We start from the raw sequence: 18,965 nt of genomic DNA on the forward strand, positions 1-18,965 counted from the left end.
TCAATCAGCCGCTGTCCAATCCCACTCCAACCATCACCTAGGAAACAAAAAGGGGGAAAAACAAGCAGCACCTCACTCTGACAGGGAGGATCACCTGCACCAGGCACTACAAGAAACAAAACACAGAAACCATAAGACCCCTGGTCATAACAAGAGCGACAGAGAAGAACAAGATGAACAATGACAACATGGTCTATGATAGTAGAAGTCAGAGTCTTTGGAATAGCCAGAGCCACCATTGGTCAGTAGCGATGCGCTCGGTGTAGAGTGGACCACAGGAGAGAAGCATTCTGGGGCCGACCAAGATCCACAGCAGTGAGACCAGCAGGAGAGAGAGCTGAGGGATTTTCATTAACTAATGGCTGTTGTCAGTGCTTGGTCTGTTAACTTGAGCAATTTTTCAATTATCTGATCCTAAATCCTAAATTATGGAGAATCATTTCCTGGGATATACAGGTGCATCTCAATAAATTAGAATATGATGAAAAGTCCATTTCCAGTAGTTCAAGTCAAATAGCTCCAACCAAGTATTGAGTGATGGACATACTTTTCAGAGGCCAACATTTCCAGATTAAACATACTTTTAAAAATTGGTCTTTTGTAATATTTTTTGAGCCACTGAATTTTAGGTCTTCATTAAATATAAGACCATAATCATTATAATTACAAGAAATTAAATAAATTACGGCATGAAATGCTTCATTCTGTGTGTAATGGATCTATATAATGAGTTATTTCCAGTTTTTGAATTAAATTACTGACATAAATAAACCTTTCTATGATATTCTAATTTATTGAGATGCACCTGTATTACCTACACTGCAAAAAAAGAAAAGTTGGCTGAACTCAAAATTTCAAGGCAACAAACTTTTTTAAGTTTTAAGTTGGACAATTAAACTAAATATTTTAAGTTTTGTTTTTGAGTTTGCTCAACTCTGAATTCAGATTTTTGTCAACTCAACTGTAAGTTGTACTAACTTATAATTTTACATTATAAGTTATAATAACTTTTAATCCTTACTTTTGCTAAGTTCTGCAATGTGCTGAATTGGCACAATTGTAACGCCGCTATGAAATGTCAGCTAATGTTGCGACCACAATTTTGAGTTAGCATTGATACACTAATGCCTACTCTTGTAGCTGTAACAAGCAGCTCCACTAGCATCAGTTAGCCGCTAGCATTAGTTAGCCGCTAGCATCAGTTAGCCGCTAGCTTTCGCTAAGGAGCGAATTTCACAACAACGAAATAAGAGTTAGCAGAACTATTGTCCCTTGTTGTGAACCCCAACTTAAAGATATAAGTGACAACAACTCACCAACTTGTTTTTGAGCAGACAACTGGCTTCCTTTGTTGTGCTAACTTACATAATTGCCCTAAATGTCAATAATTTAATTTAAATAAGAAGTTTTACCAACTTAAATCACTGTTTTAGGCCAAAAAATACAAGTTGGCTTTTTTTGCAGTGTACCATCAAAATGTGCATATAGTAATTTAAGTTGAATGAAGCAGGTGGATAATTTGTGAAATTTAAAAATCTATCAAGTTAGAGATGTGTGTCAGACTCAGGTCAGACTGAGGAAAATGACTTGGTAAGATCAACATGAGTGAAGATGTTTGTTGGTTTGCAGCTGCGTGCGGGTGTAGCACGCCTTTGTGTTTCTGTCCGCTGTCTTACTAAGCTCAAACAACAACAGCCCATCCTGGCCAACGACATGTGAGTTTTGGAGCCTGCCCCCTGATGATGTGCTGATGTGTGTGTTTTGATAGAGCACATTCTCCTATTGAAACATCACTGGTTGGACACACACACACACACACACACACACACACACACACACAATGATTCGACACCTCCCCTTATCCCAGTGCCAGCCAGCCCTGCTTGGTGCTGACAATTTCTTTTCTTGCTTTAGCCTGAATTAAATGAACTTGCTTTTACTGAAACATCTTTAAAAATAATTCACATGTGTACATATTTTCCTTTCTGATAAAGGCTCATTCATTTCCTTAAAAAGCTAAACTGTGTATGTTCATGGTAATGACAACTGAGGTTTACTCGACAATGTAACTTAATGATAATATAAGGCTTATTTGTTGTTCATGTTGATTTTTTTTCAGGCCGTCACTGCGATGCTCATCAAATGACTGGAAATTACATGTGGGACGAAGCCTCCGATAAGCAGTTTCTGATTGGGACCAATCCTGACAGTCGGTTGCCTCTGTGGTGGGATGGATCAGAGCCCCTATGGGTCACCCTGCAGAAACTGGGAAAGAAGGTTTACATGTACTACTGGCCTGGTGAGGACATACATTCTAAACCTGATTATTCAAATGAAGTTGTCTGTATGTATGGGTGGCATTTTGAAAAATGCAAGGGCAAACAGAGGGACTATTTTATAGCCTCTCTACACAGAAATCATTCCAGCAGCATTTTTCTGTTGTGCATCTCATTCATCTCATCTCATACAGAACAGCTGGCGACACAGGCCACGTCATTTCTTGTTCTTGCCCTATGTGTGGGTGATAGTAATGTGTTGGTCGCGAACGAGACGGTTCACCTCCATCAGCGAACCGTTCTTCTTTTTTTCTTTTCTCTTTTTTTACTTTTCTCGTTAGGAAAAGTACCTGTGGGTGCTATGGATGCTGACTACGGATGTCACATGCATGCTGTACGAACCAATCATGTGAAGTTTGACAAGGATCATACCACCAAGCAGGGAGGGGCGGGGGTGGCAGTGCTGAGACGGTGACAGGAGGAGGGGTAGACACGCAGAGAGGAGAGAGAGGAGTGAAGACGAGAGGAGTGTGGTGCAAAGATGAGTGAAAGACGAAAAAGAAGTAGCATTTGGATGCATTTTGACACTTGTGACACCATGAAAGCACAGTGTAGGATTTGTAAAGCGAAGCTCTCCTATCGAGCAAGGTCCACTCATAACTTAAAGGCATTTCAAAACTACATCCAACTGTTCAGTTGGAAGGAAAAAGGCAGGCCAGCATGCTTCTGCCACTACTCCACCTGTTGCTCCTGACATTAGAATGTCAATAGCTGCCCTTTTTTTTCATAACTATGCTTAGGTTTTTATAGGCATTTTATATCTGCTTTGTGTAGCAGAGTGGTTCTTCAAGCAAGTTAAGAGAGTTACAAGTGATTTTACAACTGTAAATGCAATTGACTACAGCAATTTATTGAAATTTAAGTGATATATGTGTTTAACTACAAAGGTTGCCGATTTAAATCCCAGAACTGACAGGGAAGAGCTGATGTACCCTTGAGCAAGGCACCTAACTCCCCACTGCTCCCCGGGTACAGTAATGTGCTGCCCACTGCTCCTAGCATGGTGTGTGTGTGTGTGTGTGTGTGTGTGTGTGTTCACTGGTGTGTAAAAAAAGATGAGTTAAATGCAGAAGTTGAATTTACCTGTTGTGGGACTAATAAGGGAACATCCTATTTTTATACATCAAGTCAATTTCTCTAACACCTGTACTTTAAAACAGGTACCTTTCTGTGTCCACAAAATTTAATCCAATCAAGAATTGTTCAGTCCATTCATCTCACTTCAGTCTTTTTATTTGTCCCCAATGAGAGTCAAACCCACAGACTGACCAACAAAGTATACAGTTAAACTGAACTCAACTGATATCAAACAGGTATGGACGACAACATCTGCAGCATTTTATCAAACTTTCCTTGACAAAATAGCCCAACTTTGCAGCATTATTTCCACAACTTCCCAACATGATATCCTGACGCAGGACGCCTATAGATTCCTTAGATCTTCTAGTTTCATATGATACCAGTGTCTCAAATCAAAAATCAAAAATCAAAATTACTTTATTTATCCCTGAGGGGAAATTCAGTTAGTCTGGTAGAATCTCTGGAAGAATGAGACAGCCTGATGGCTGTAGGAGCGAAGGATCTTTTGAATCTCTCCATACTGCAACAGAGAGAGAGAGGAGCCATCCACTGCTGTTTTCCACCACCTCCACCACCTCCTCCAGTGTGTCCAACCTGGCTCCAACCACAGAACCAGCTCTTTTGACAGTCAGCAGACTGCAGCATAAAACAACACACTACCACCACAGAATGATAAAACATCTGCATCTCCATTATATTCCTAAAAGTGAGCCCACTATGACCTCCGAAAAAAACAAAAAAGGTGAAAATACTGACGGCGATACTATGCTGTATCGATTTTTCCCTAGCACTCATCATTGCACTACTCACCATAGCATTTATATAATCTTGATGTGTATTTGTATTTTACATTCAAACTACTACTATTTATATTTACACCTTTTGCTTCTGTTTTTGCTGCGGTGACAAGTGAATTTCTTTGTTGTGGGATCAATAAAGTATAATGTAATCTAATTAACAGTTGAATAGTTCTTTCCAAAGTCCACTCAGTGTTGTGATGTGCTGGACTATGACATTAGTTACTGTAGACACACATCAGCTCTGTTTAGACTGTTATGTTCTAAAATGGATAAACACATTTATGGTTTTGTATAGACTAATTTACTGTTTACCAACAGTGATGATGTATTTTGCGGGCAGAGCCTGACTGGTGGCAGGAAGTGACATTTAGCTAGTGGTCCCAGCGCTGCAAGCGGTACAGTTGTCAAAATCATATGAATGATTCTGAGAATAATAATAATTTTTAATAGTAGATTTAGCCCCTGTAGTGTGTTTTATGCTCATATGATTTGAATAGTTTGGATGACCCAATATCATCATGGTTACATTTCTACATTTTATTAATGAATAACCTGATACATTTATTAACAAGCAGTACTGAATGGGCCCTCGCAGTAAAGTACTAATACCACACTGTGAAATGACTCCACTCCGCTCATTTTAACTACCTAATAAACTTTTAAGTGGTTTAATTTATAAAAATAGGTAATAATTTTAAATGTATCATGTTTTTCATTTTAAATCTTGACCTGAAAAGTAACTAACGCTGTCAGTTAAATGTAGAGGAGTAGAAAGTACAATATGTGCCTCAAAATGTAGTGGAGTAGAAGTATAAAGATACATAAAATGTACATAAAAGTACCTCAAAATTGTACTTGAGTAAATGTACATAGACACTTTTACAGTTTTTTATACAGTAGTTTAAGTGGTATAATTTACAGATGCTTACACCACATTAAAATGGTTCTCCACAGCCTAAAATGTGACCATGTTACAATAAAAAAAATTAGATTGATTTATAATCTTCAATCTTGTTACATTTCTCAGAGGAAAGATTATTAGCACTGGACCTCCAAGTCAGCCTCCTGAGCCCAGTTTAAAGTTGGGGTAGGAACTAACTTCCAGGCCTGTGTGCTATGACATGCATTGTTGACTGTCCTAACAGCTGTCTGCAAATAATGCAGTAATTTCACATACGTGTGTGTGGGTATGTTTTGTGTGTCTTCAGGCTGTGAGGTGGAGATTCTGAGTGTCCGTCCAACATTCTGTGAGGAATATGTCTACAACCCATCAGAGAAAAACCTAACAGACTCCATATCAAATGCTCTCAATGTCCTGAGGTAACAACACAAAGGTGTCCTGTGATTCATGGCAAACTTTTCACTTTTTACTTCCACTTTTTTCAGTGACATTCATATTAATTCCACCCTACTACTTCTTGCTTGTTTTCACTTCTTCAACTTCTTCTGACACATTTAAACCGTCATTGCAGTGGCAATGTGTCAGCTTTTCAATTAACTTAATGATATTATTCCACATTTTCTATACACTATTGGTATTATGAACTTTTCATTACATTCATATTAATTCCACCCAATCCCACCTTTCCAGCTATTCCTTCTCAGTGGTGTAAAAAGTATTCAGATCCTTTACTTGAGTAAAAGTACTAATACCATACTGTGAAATGACTCCACTACAATTAAAAGTCTTGAATTCAAAACTTACTTGAGTAAAAGTACAAAAGTATCAGCATCAAAATGTAGTTAAAGTATCAAAAGTAAAAGTACTCGTTCTGCAGAATGGACCCACTCAGGTTGTTTTATATATTCCAAATATATTATTAGATTATTTTTATGATTGATGCATTTGTGAAAGCAGCATTTTAATCTTCTTAAGTAGGGCTCATTTTAACGACATAATATACTGCTATTAGGTTTCATTAAAAAAATGGGTAATCACTTTATATTGATCATGGTTTTTTTAATGTTAAATTTCGACCTGAAAAGTAACTAACGCTGTCAGGTAAATGTAGTGGAGTAAAAAGTACAATATTTGCCTCAAAATGTAGTGGAGTAGAAGTATACAGTTACACAAAATGGAAATACTCAGGTAAAGTACAAGTAGCTCAAAATTATACTGAAGTACAGTACTTGAGTAAATGTACTTAGTTACTTTCCACCACTATTCCTTCTACTTCAGCTTCTACTGATATGTTCTGATGTTGTAGGACTCTCTTTCCTCCATCCATCCCTCCCTCCCTCTCTCCCCTGTCCTGTCCAGTGTGTCAGCTCATCCAGATGTTCACCACACAAGAGTGGACCTGTTACATATGAACCAAAATTTCATCAGACTCTATTTTTGTTGACATGTGAAATGGTTTTAGCCCATTCTAATTTTACAACTGGGGAGTTGTTACCCTAAAAGAAAAACAAAGAAAGAAAGATAAGCTTAAGCAGATCTGCCCAAACGAATTAAAAGATAAGATAAGATGTTCCTTTATTGATCCCCATGGGGGAAATTTGAGTGTATCAGTGGCTCAGGTAAAGAGTAAAACAGGTTAAGATAATAAAAAAATAAAATAGAATAGAATGAAAAAAAGAACTATAAGACAGCAACAAGCAACAAAGACACAACATCCACACGTACAAAAACTAGCGCAACTACTACAAAAATATACACTATATATACATCTGTGCATTCACAAAATATACATTGTGTGTGTGTGTGTGTGTGTGTGTGTGTATATACAGTCATGGAAAAAAATATTAGACCATCCTTGTTTTCTTTAGTTAATCGTTTATTTTAATGCCTGGTACAACTAATGGTTAATTTGTTGGACAAATATGATGATAACAAAAGAAAAATAGCTGTTAACAGTTTAACCTTAGAGCTGATCTAGACATTTTCCATGGTTTTCTATATAATAACCAAAATCATTATCAAGAAAAAACATTGAAAATGTCTAGTTATCAGCTCTTAAATCAAACTCTGATCAGCTAATTGTGTTGTTATCATTATATTTGTCCAAACAAATGGGCCTTAAGTTGTACCAGGCAATAAAATGAACAAGAAATTGAAGAAAAAAGGGTGATGACTGTATATATATATATATATATATATATATATATATATGTATATGTATATATGTACACACACACACACATGTATATATATATATTCAGTCATCACCCTTTTTTCTTCTTCTTGTGTGTGTGTTTGTGTGTGTGTGTGTGTGTGTGTGTGTGTGTGTGTGTGTGTGTGTGTGTGTGTGTGTGTGTGTAGGTCAGGCCAAGCAAGCATGGCAGCAATATATTATGAGAAAATAGATGTGGAGGGCCATCACTTCGGTCCAGACTCTCATCAGGTCAGAACAGCTGTGCGACAACTGGATCTGGCTATGCAGACGCTCAACAACAAAATCAAAGTTAGTAATATCATTACTGTTGTTACACTTAGAGCTGGTGCTGCTTTTCCTGTGATGAAGTTTGTTTTTCAACTGGTTCTTTTTGCTTGTGATACTTTTGCAGGAGAAAAACATGGTGAACCAGCTGAACATTATGCTATTTTCAGACCATGGTATGACAAAACTCCAGTGGATGGAGAAGGTCATAGAGCTGGACAAGTATATCAACATGTCAGCCATTGTCAAAATGATGGACAGAGGACCAGTAGTCAGTCTGTGGCCCAAAGACAACAAGTATCAAGAGGTGAGGCCAGAATCTCTATTCTCTGCTCTTCCATGATATATATAATTTGTAAGAAGGGGAAGAAAGGGGATTGTGTGTATGTTTGTGTAAATGAGAGAGACGGAGAAAGAAGTAAAATCAAGTCAATTTTATTTATATAGCCCAGAATCACAAATCACAGATTTGCCTCAAAGGTAAAAATGGTACAACTCTCTCTCCTTAGACCCTTGCATCAGCCAGGGAAAAACTCCTCTAAAAACCTTTTAGCAGGGGAAAAAGAAGAAGAAACCTCAGGGAGAGACAGAGCAGAGATCCATCTCCCAGGACGGACAGACGTGCAATAGAATAGAAAGCCGACTGACAGCTGATCCAGCTGTGATCCGCCATCATTAGAAACGGACATTGCTTCCCTGCGTCTCTCCATGCATCCCTGGTGGGCGGGACTAAGACACAAATGAACGACAAGTGAGGAAAGCGGGGATACAGAACAGGGAAAACAAGAAAAGCCAGTGACTGACCATCCAGAAACTTAAAAATAAGCGCTAAGCAGCATAACTTCCGGGGCACAGAAACCATTCACTATCCTTAACCGCTGGAGCCGATCCCGGATGACATTGGGCGAGAGGCAGGGTACACTCTGGACATATAGATACAGACAATCACACTCCCATTCACACCAATTAAAGTGCATGTTTTTGGACTGTGGGAGGAAGCCGGAGTACTCGGTGAGAACCCACGCTGACACCGGGAGAATGGGCAAAGTCCACACAGGCGAACCGGCGACCCTCTTGCTGTGAGGCCCGTACGGAAACCAGAGAGAATAAAATATCAAAATTGTCGAACCACCAACTTTCCAACAGTAGGCGGCCACTCTACCAACTGAACCACAGCCACCCCAAAGATGTACATCTGTTTCTTGTTGACCGGCAACCTGTTTTAGCCTTAGTAGCTGGCCAAAAGGCTTCTACTTTTTTTATTCCTGTCTTTCCTTTTCAATTTGATCAGAAAAGCTGCAAGATATTGATGATGATTTCCAAAGAAGACTGTGCGTTTTTCTAAACGGTGTTGCTGTCATGGCGTGGCAAATTTCGATGGCTCGCCATAAAACAGGAAGTTGCCCTAACTTCAGTGTGCATTGTCCAATCGGCCCGAAATTTCTCAGCAACCACATATCAATACCTGGTGTAACCTGGTTCCTGTTGGTTCCCCCGACATGTGCAAAGATGCAAGGACCCTTTCATTGCTGCTTACAACTTTAATATGAATTTATAGCTGGTCACACATTTCTCCATGCAGCTGTCTGACCAACCAGCTCGAAACACAAGTTAGTGAAGCTACTTTTTGTAGTAGGATACCTAAAGACTTTCAGATAAGACCAGTTATTATAATGATTCCATTAACACTGTGTGTATCTGTGTGTTATGCCAGGTGTATGCCACATTGTCCCAGGTCCCTAACATGCGAGTCTATGCCAGACGGGACATCCCTGAACGTTTCCATTTCAAAGGAGGGAAGTTTGTCTCTCCACTGACGCTGTTGGCTGATCCAGGCTGGTTTATCACCGAGGTAACAGATGTTTTACTTGTATCAGCACATTCACTTGGACAAAGTCTACTTCTCTCTACCGGCTGATCTTTTAAAGCAGAGCAACTCTAAAATATGAGTGGACATCATTGTCTGTTCATCGTTCTCTGTGTTTGTGATGGAAGCAACTATACTTCGGATAGGAACATTTTAACCATTTATTGCAACAGAATGCTCTCTAGGTTGACCAAGCAGCATGCTAAGTGATAACAGGGAGCGCAACATAGAAAACCCCTAATGAGGCCTTTAACAAGACATTGAAACCATTCTAAGATTTATTTATGAAGACTCTGGACTACTAAATAAAACAAATTAACTTTATTTATATAGCGCTTTTATTAATATTACATATTGTTTTAAAAAAAAAAAAAAAAAGTCGGTCAAATAAAATCAAGAAGGCAGATAAAATGAAATAAGGCCAAAGGAAGTAAGTAAGTACAGAGAAAGTAAAACTGATTAGATCAGATAAGCAGACATAATAATAATAAAAAAAGAGATTTAAAAGAAGAAGAAGAATTTGGGGCTTAAAGGTCAAGAGGGCACATACCAGGTCAGTAGATCAGATATGTATTTTGGAGTGAGGCTGTTTAAAGCCTTAAAAGTGAGCAGTAAAATTTTACAATCAATTCTAAAACTAACCAGGAACCAATGTAGGGAGTCGAGTCCACGGTTATATGTGTTCATACCTGTGTCCCAGTTATTAGCCGAGCAGCTGCGTTTTTTATTAGCTGGAGACGTTAAAGGGAGCCCTGACTGACATCTAAGATTGGTGTCAGTCAGGTGTCACCTTGATCTAGATACAAATGCAGGCATAAAAAGTACTCAGGATTTTGATGCAGTAGAGTTTATTCTTGCACAGAAGACAATAAACCTAAGCCAATCGTCCGGACCTAGCCTGGGTATATACCCATACTGCCTTGCACGCTTGATTTAATTTCGAACTGCCAAAGGGTCTGGAAACCAGAGAGGTTTCTTAGCCCTGTTTTAGGGATCCAGTCACAGAACGGGGAGGGACGGCAAGACGATGACGCGTACTACCCGGCAGACGGAAGCTTGTAGTTTTCTTACGGATCCAACATGGCTGCAGCAGACGCGAAACTCTCTTTAGCTGTAGATGATGTTTTAAATAGTTTAGAGCGAAAGTTGAAAGGCGAAAGGTCTCTCGGCAGCTCCGCTGTCCCCCGGCTCGAAGCGAGATCACCGGCGTGACGGTAGCAGGGCTAATATCGGTAGCGTAACGCTACCGTTGCGGCGTTAGCGGTAGCTATTAGCCCCGCTACCGGTGTTGTCCGAGTTCTTCTGGATGTGGCAGGACTCAGAGTTGTATCTGAAGTCCGCTTATAGGCAACAAAAATCAATAAAACACTGTACCACATACTTTATCTTTGGTTAAAATTGGCTGTGTGTGTGTGTGTGTGTGTGTGTGTGTGTGTGTGTGTGTTTGCAGAACAAGGCAAGTCTACCATACTGGAAAAACGACTCTGGGGAACCCTCAGCCTGGCAAAATGGTTGGCATGGTTACGACAACGAATTCCTTGACATGAGAGGCTTTTTCTTAGCAACTGGACCTGGTAACGATCAAGTCACATTTTAATAGTACAATTTGGGCATTATTTTATACCTGTGATCTATCAGACATACCACGTCCTTCACAATGATATATGTCCTAAAGCACCCGGTCAGGCTGTACCATGCAAGTGCAAAGATGTAACAGTGGGTTCCTATTAACCTAGACCTGACCCTCAACCCAGTCGGGCTGGGTCCTGGGCCCAGTTTTTCAAATGGTTTAATCCGGATAAAATTGATCCGGATTTGGTAATCCTTTTTTTTTTGCTATCCATGATCACATAATACATTTTACTATTTAGCCGATTTTTCAAAGCAACATCGGATTGGATCAATCTGATCTGGATAGAAACTTTTCAGGATTACCAAATCTTGATAAGCAGCGCTCAAATAGGAAATCACAATGTAGAACTATAGATATGTAAAGAGCAACAAGGGACACAATAGTTAGACACGATTTCTGATTTGGATTTGTTTTGGATTTCACAAAACAGTGATGCCTTTGCCATTGCTTTGTTATTCTGTCTTATCATTGCATGCATCACTAAAAAATAATCTAAAAACAACACAAAAATATCTGTGATTGTGATGAATATACATTGATTAGTGACAGAATTAAATTTAATATTTGTGGTCAATATTGACAGCTGTTTGGGGGATTATTTTATGAGGCCAAACTCTTTCTACTTTGCTGTAGGCCTATACTTAAAAGCTGAATATGTTAAAGCCTACCTAATCACAGTAGCCTGATGGTTGAACAAATCAAATTAAAACTTTATGAATAAATAGGATATACTGCACGATCCAAATATAGTATTATTTGATAACATTTTAAAGTTTCATTATGTTTTGGGCCTGAAATCCACGCTGAATCCATCCTTCTGATGGGATCATTATAATCCAGACTTCTTGGAGCAAAGTGATCCCAATCCAACTAAAAAGTTAAAAAAAAAAACAACAACAAAAAAAACAAAACCTAAAGGTTTAATCCTTGGATCCTCTGAACCAAGATTGGATTAAGTGATCTAATCCAATTATGTAATCCGTTTTTTCTTTTGAAGAACCCATTTTCAAGATTTGATCCAATCCGTTATCCAAAACCTGAGCAGATTACTTTTGAACAACCGGGCCCTAGCTGTTTTTTGGTTGTTGTTTTTTTGAGGCAGACAGAGAGTGTGACCCGGTGCAGAAGAAATTACATGTATTACTGCTCTGTCACTGTGGTCTCTAGTTTAGTGGGGAGGTAAAATATTAATGGAATCTGTAATATCAGTATATCAATTTGAAAGTTAAATCTAATTACATTTCCTTCATTCCATCCAGACTTCAAGCATAATGTTCGAACAGCTCCCATTCGAGCAGTGGACATCTATAACATCATGTGCTGGACACTGGGAGTGAAACCATTGCCCAATAATGGGTCCTGGTCTCGGGTAGAGTACTTCCTGAATGGCTCTGAAGGACCATCCCAGCCCAGCACAATCTTCTGCTGTGTGGGTTTGTTAGGAATACTGCTTGCACTATGGGACTAAAGCATTGAACAGTTAAGTGTTTATGACATGAGAGTAGCTAGAAATGATCTGCTAGAAAGAGTTCAAACACTGGAACGTGTAGAGGTTAACGCATCTAAAAAGAAATGAAACTGGCTGGAAAATGTCCCGTTGGAATGGTAAGAGCATTCTTAAGAGTCCTTCAAGTGTTTTCTAAGAACTCATCCCACCTTTCTAAATTGCCTGGGAAGAAATCTATATGCCAACATCAGTGACAGAGGCTGATGGCTGGTGAGGCTCTGACTTCATCACAATCAGATTTACAACATATGAACCCTACAGAGAAGCTTATTCACCATTTGATTGGCAGCAGTTAACGGGTTATGTTTAAAATCTCATATCAGCTTTCTTCACACATACAAACTGTTGCACACAAAAAAGCACATTCAATTAAAAAAAACGTTATGTTACCATCACTTATAAATGAAGTCCATGCGCCGCTCCTTCTTCGTTTCGGTTAGCTCAGGATGCTCGATGCCTTTCATTTCAAGGAAAGTCCGGATTTCGTTCAGGCAAGCCGCAAAACGGCTAAGCACCTTCCCTCTTGACAACCAACGCACATTGCTGTGCAAAAGAAGACCAGGATAGTTATTTCCAACTTCATCCAGCAGTGTTCGGGCAACAATAAAGTTTATCACACGAATGACCAGCGACATCACTTCGCCAAACTGCCCGTCACACATCTGAGCACAAAGTGCCTCCTGGTGTAGAATGCAATGGAAACTTAGGATGGGTCTACTTACATGTTCACGAAGAAGCGCCACAAACCCTTTGTTTTTTCCCACCATACACGGAGCACCATCAGTACACACTGAGAGAAGTTTATCCATAGGTAGATTTTTTTCTTGAGCAAACTCCATGAAAGACTTTAATAAATCTTCACCTCTTGTGGATCCTTTTATTGGCAGAACAGCAAGACTTTCTTCGCGCAGTGTGTCATCAACAGCATATCTTGCAATCACGCTGAACTGCGACAAATGGCTCACGTCTGTTGACTCATCCAAAGCCAGGGAAAAGAACGGCGCTGCATTTATGTCCTTCACTTGCGTTTCCTCCACTTTATTTGCCATCATGATGGTACGATCATGAACAGTTCTTGCCGACAGAGGCATGTCTTGTATCCGTTTGATTATCTTGTCTTTGTTCGGAAGATCATCAAAAAGTTCATTGGCTACATCCAGCATGAACGTTTTAGCATACTCGCCATCTGTGAATGGTTTTCCGTTCCTCACTATTGCTAAAGATCCAGCAAAGCTAGCGGAATTATAGTCACCTTGCCGGGTCCATACGCGGAGTTGCTGCTGGCTAGCTTGCACCCTGCTGAGTAGCTCTTGGCACACTTTCTTTCTGCTGTCTCCCGCAGGGTATTTTGATGCAAAGGTAGCATGGCGCGTGTCGAAGTGCCGCTTTACATTCGACCATTTCATCGATACAATTTTGTCATTGCAAATTAGACACACCGCAGAACCTGCTCTCTCCATAAAGGCAAATTCTTCGGTCCATTCATTCTGAAATGTATGATACTCGTCATCTTTTTTTCTTTTCGCCATCTTCTTTGTCGAAGGGTTAGCTTTGAGCTAATGACCGAGTAGACTGATTCAAAAGGGAGCGTTTACCTGTTTACCCAGCAACGGCCAACATAGGCCAGTATCATCACTTGCTCCTGCAGCGAACTGCAGCCCTGAACAGGACATGAGCAGTGAAAAATCGATGGATAGATTAAAACAAGTGAGAATATTTTGTTTTATCTGCGAGCCAGATGCAATCATCAAAAGAGCCACACCTGGCTCGCGAGCCATAGGTTCCCGACCCCTGGTCTATGTGTAGATTGTAGCTTGCTGTCACTTATTCAGCAGCCGAGGAGTCACAAGAAGAATCACTGGGATCATGAGTGCCCCCTATCATGAAGCAGGAGAACTGCGGGCCTCACTTAGTGCCTTTTCACAGCCGTTTTATTATTGCTCAGCATAAGAAACACGTTACACACATACAGTTGTTGACAAACAACACTGTACATTATATACATCAGCTAAACTATGGAAATTTAGTTCATATAGCAAACATTGAATAGCGACATCCAGAGAGACAGCAACACAGTCTCATTTCATAGCATGGCAGCACAGTTAGCCGAGTCTTGTCAATCCATGGTGAGGCTCATCTGGCTGATGCCTCACCGCACGTCTCTTCTCACTATTTGAACAGTAAATGTGAAAATTCAGCGATTTTGAACAAAAAATCATCTAAAACTGGTGGAGTTAGATAAAAAAAGAACTCGATAGTGCAAATCACTGGATAAATATTAATTACTTTTTTCATTTTACATTTTTTTCTTTCCATGATGACAGTTGAGGCACTCGCCAACATAACCTTAGAATCTGTTTTCATGCCCTCGTTCTTCTCCAGCTCTCTTAATGTCTGATCAACATGTGTTGCTGTCATACTGTAACCCTTGTGTTACCTTAGGGCTCAAAAATGACCACTATGTTTAACAGCGTAGGAAACACCTTAATAATCTTTTGTCAAATTTTCCTATAATGACCCCAACATGAGAGTAAAACTTGCCTTGAAAGCTTTACACCAACAGGGTACCAATCTGATCTTAGGGTTAATTCTTGACCCGGCAATGTTTTGATTTGTGGATTTGTGTTCTTCTGCAATTTTCATTATGCATTGTCAATGATTGTTCAAAAATGAGAAGATAGAGATACAACATGTAGTGCATGTATTCTTTTTTTAAATTGATCAATGATTGGAAACATTGATCAATATAAAATGTGCTTGTTCCGCTGACCTATTGTTTCCTGACTAAAAACTGTGCAGTTCACTACAAGTTCATGTTGATCAATGACTTAAAAATTAACAGTTTCCAAAAAATGTATATAGACCTATAAAACAAAAACAAAAATACTGATTTCTGTAGATTTCTATTTACAATTTCTTTTGCATTAAAAAAACAAAAACAGAAAAAACTAATATTGACGTCTCTTTTGTTTTAAGTTTCTGCAAAGCGTTTCTGAAAGCACCCGAGTTGATTTCTTATTTGTGAGCCACTTCTTTAAAGCCTAGAGTTCAGCATTTTTGCTGTCCTGTTTCTTTGCAACTGATACATGTTCAGAATGGATCCAGGGTGGGAATGATGCTACGTCATCATCTAACTGTAGCGCAAAAAGGGGGAAATCGTTTTTATAAATGAATGGACGACTCATTCTAGTGTCTTTAAGTCGAACACTGAACCAGATGTTTTCAAGCAACCAAAATATTCCAGTTAACTTTGATGAATTGAAAACACATTGTGAAAGGGTTAAAGTTCTCTGACAACAAAGCTTGTATTGCACTGTGGTAGTGACTGATCAATCATACTGTAGCCCCGCCCTAAAGCATACCGTGCTTTATCCTCCATTTTACTCTAAATGGGAACTTAATTTACCCGATTACCCCTGATTTTCCTGATGTTGTACAGGGCGAATTGACAAGATTGGGCAATTGAGGACACATGAACCTTGAAGGTCAGTTGGTCATCAGTCATGACACTCAGGGTTGTGCAGAGCTTGTGGGCACAAGTTGCATGGATCCAAGCTGCAGATTGATAGGCTGATATAAGGTGGGATGACGAGGAGCTCCATCTTTGAGAGGTTAAGCTGAAGGTGGTGTTCTGTCATCCATGTGGAGATTTCCGCAACGTAAGCAGAGATGCGGGCCGAGACTGTGGGGTCGTTTGGTGGGAAGGAAAAGAACAGCTGGGTATCATCGGCGTGACAGTGGTACTAGAAGCCATGATTGCGGGTGATTGTGCCAAGTGAAGTGGCATAGATTGAGAAGAAAGGTTTTGTAGTTTGGACACGTCTCCCTTCCAAGATACTTTAAAAGGCCCCCCTCTGCTCATATGTTCTTTATATTGATTGCCATTTTGATGAAGCAAACAAGGCGTCCTGTACCTGTATAGTAACAGTACAGTAAGTGAAAAAAGAATCAGTCATGTTCAGCAACTAGAGATAGACCGATATATACGGCTGGCCGATATTTGCGGTTTTTACTTGTATTGGCCGATACGTGCCTGCGTTCGCCGGACAATTAGCCCATTTCACTGAGCCAACAGCAGGCAAGGCTCGGTGCAACATCTGCCATTCGCTGGTGAGCTGCTGCTCATACTGGAAAAAAGAAAAACACATCAAATATGTGGCTCATCTGAGGCGCCACCACCTCGTGGCATAGAACAACATACATTGTTTGCTATCCAACTGTTAATATGTTTGTTTGTTTTGTTAATAAATGGGTTTTTTTTTGTTTAAATTGAGACTTGTGTAACATTTGTTATCATTGTGTCATTTTTATCATGTAAATGGAGGGAGAAAAGGCAATATCGGCTTCAAGAATCGGCCCAAAAAAAATCGGCAGCACATATCGGGGATCAGTTAAGACTGATGTCAAAATAATTGGTATCGGCATTAAAAAACCTGTATCGGTCGACCACTATCAGCAACCAAGTTAAACTTCATGGAATTAAATTACAGTCCATGAAATGAATGACGTAGATATAGACAAACATTAATCATATAAGTGTTATGAATGGTGTTCTTCCGTGAAATAGGAGTGTGACCCATTCTGACCTTTCCCAGAACCAAGAACCAACCAACTGGAAACAATTAGCAGATTTGGGACCGAAATCATTATAATTCAAACAAGGCCCAACCATAAATGTAATTGCATTTCCAATACATTTCGGTCTGGTTCTATTTTGTCTTAGCCATGCATGCAAGTGAAATAGTGATGCCATCAGCCACATCTAGAATACCAAAGAAAAATAGATCTCATTAGGAAAAGATGGTTGCTGAGAGCTAGATGCACGAGAATCTCTTTCAAAATTTGGGAGTTTCGTTGTATTGTGGCCTTTTCTAACTATAGGCAGTGATGTTGTCTTTTTTCCTTTTTATTTTCCTTTCCTTTTGCCTGAGGAGCTCCTGTCTGGTCCCAATGTGTCCTCATTTAACATCGTTTTGACATTTAAAAGTGAATAGCAGTTCAGTCATGAAGCTCAGACATGAAGCTCTACAATTGTACAATTTCTACAATGTCATTTAGCAGACACTTTGACGTAGCGACGTACATGTCGGAGTTAATACAGCACACACAAAGATGAAGTCAATCAACAACACATGAATATCTGCCATGGGTTACGTTTGCTATCAGGTAATGCATAAGGACAGTGCAAGTAATGCTTTTCTTCTTCATATGTGTAGATTATGTATGAAGGTGTTCCGTAAAGAGCTGGGTCTTTGGTCTCTTCTTAAAGATTAAGAGAAGTTTGTTCCATTACCTGGGGACTACAGAGGAGAAGAGTCTAGTTTGACACCCTGGAGCAGCAGAAGAAGGTGAGCGGGAGGGTTTGTGTAGCTGAATAAAGAGTTCAGGTATGCAGGAGCTTTGCCAGTTGCTGTTTTGTAGGCAACTCAAAAATTAAATTAACGACCTGGTTGAAAACTGTGCGCTCCAGTATTTTTGATAGGAATGGTAGGAGTGAGATAGGTCTGTAGTTCTCCACCTGTGTCGGGTCCAGTGCTGGTTTCTTGAGGAGTGGAATCACACATGCTTGCTTGAATGCAGTGGGAAAGACGCCGGTTTTGAGTGAGGAGTTGATGATATTTGTTGCTGAAGGATTTACTGCCGTGGAAATGGTTTGAAGGAAATTGGATGGTATCGGATCAGGTGGGCAGGTGGTTGGGCGAGAATCCATGAGGAGTTTCAAGACCTCCTCATGTAGGTGGTCTGATAGATGTAGGGGGGTAACAGTCAGATTTGCTGTGGAGCAGTTACGAGTCAAGATCAGATCGAGTGTATTGCCCGCTTTATGAGTAGAAAGGGTGACAGCCTGTTTGAGGTTCAAGGATGACAGAAGAGACAGCAAATCAGAAGCTTGGGCTCTCACAGTGCACATATTCATGTCTCCCATGACAATCAGTGGTGTTTCATCATTAGGGAACAACTACAAAGAACAGTTGGCACCCTGGTCAAATCCATTCAAAGGAGGAGATGTTGCTGGGCAGAGACAGCTTTGTGAATTCCCAGTTTTTGGAAACGAGGACGCCTCCCCTGCCCAACAGATCAGGGTGTGTAGGAGAAAGTGTAGTAGAGAGAAATAGCAGCTGGTGTGGCAGTATTTTCTGGATGAATCTAGGTCTAGGTGGATGAATTGTGTCTTGTTTACAGGCAGCTGATTGGTGTGAGAGGTTGAGGCTTTCCTCAGTGTCTAAAGGTCGCCAGGGTTGCATTGTTTGATCAAAATCAGAGCTTGCTCTGCTGATAATTTAGTTAAATCTCTGTATAAAGCTTTTAGAAAAAAACAACACCTGTTTTTGCTTGTCACAACATGGTGGACAATAGGGAAG

At 39.8% G+C, this 18,965-nt stretch overlaps 1 protein-coding gene across 1 annotated transcript in view; it reads left to right on the top strand.

The window, feature by feature from the left end:
• Positions 1-15,551, top strand: part of enpp6 (ectonucleotide pyrophosphatase/phosphodiesterase 6) — a 31,307-nt gene extending 15,756 nt beyond the window's left edge. Inside the window, exons 2-8 of the mRNA XM_059346596.1 lie at positions 2,120-2,299; positions 5,425-5,536; positions 7,479-7,620; positions 7,724-7,903; positions 9,311-9,448; positions 10,914-11,037; positions 12,356-15,551. Coding sequence (XP_059202579.1) covers positions 2,120-2,299; positions 5,425-5,536; positions 7,479-7,620; positions 7,724-7,903; positions 9,311-9,448; positions 10,914-11,037; positions 12,356-12,564 — 1,085 coding nt within the window. The 3' untranslated portion in view covers positions 12,565-15,551. The remainder of the gene's footprint in view (positions 1-2,119; positions 2,300-5,424; positions 5,537-7,478; positions 7,621-7,723; positions 7,904-9,310; positions 9,449-10,913; positions 11,038-12,355) is intronic.
• Positions 15,552-18,965: the final 3,414 nt, after the last annotated feature.

Source organism: Centropristis striata, chromosome 12 (assembly GCF_030273125.1).
Source record: "Centropristis striata isolate RG_2023a ecotype Rhode Island chromosome 12, C.striata_1.0, whole genome shotgun sequence".
Taxonomy (NCBI): Eukaryota; Metazoa; Chordata; class Actinopteri; order Perciformes; family Serranidae; genus Centropristis; species Centropristis striata.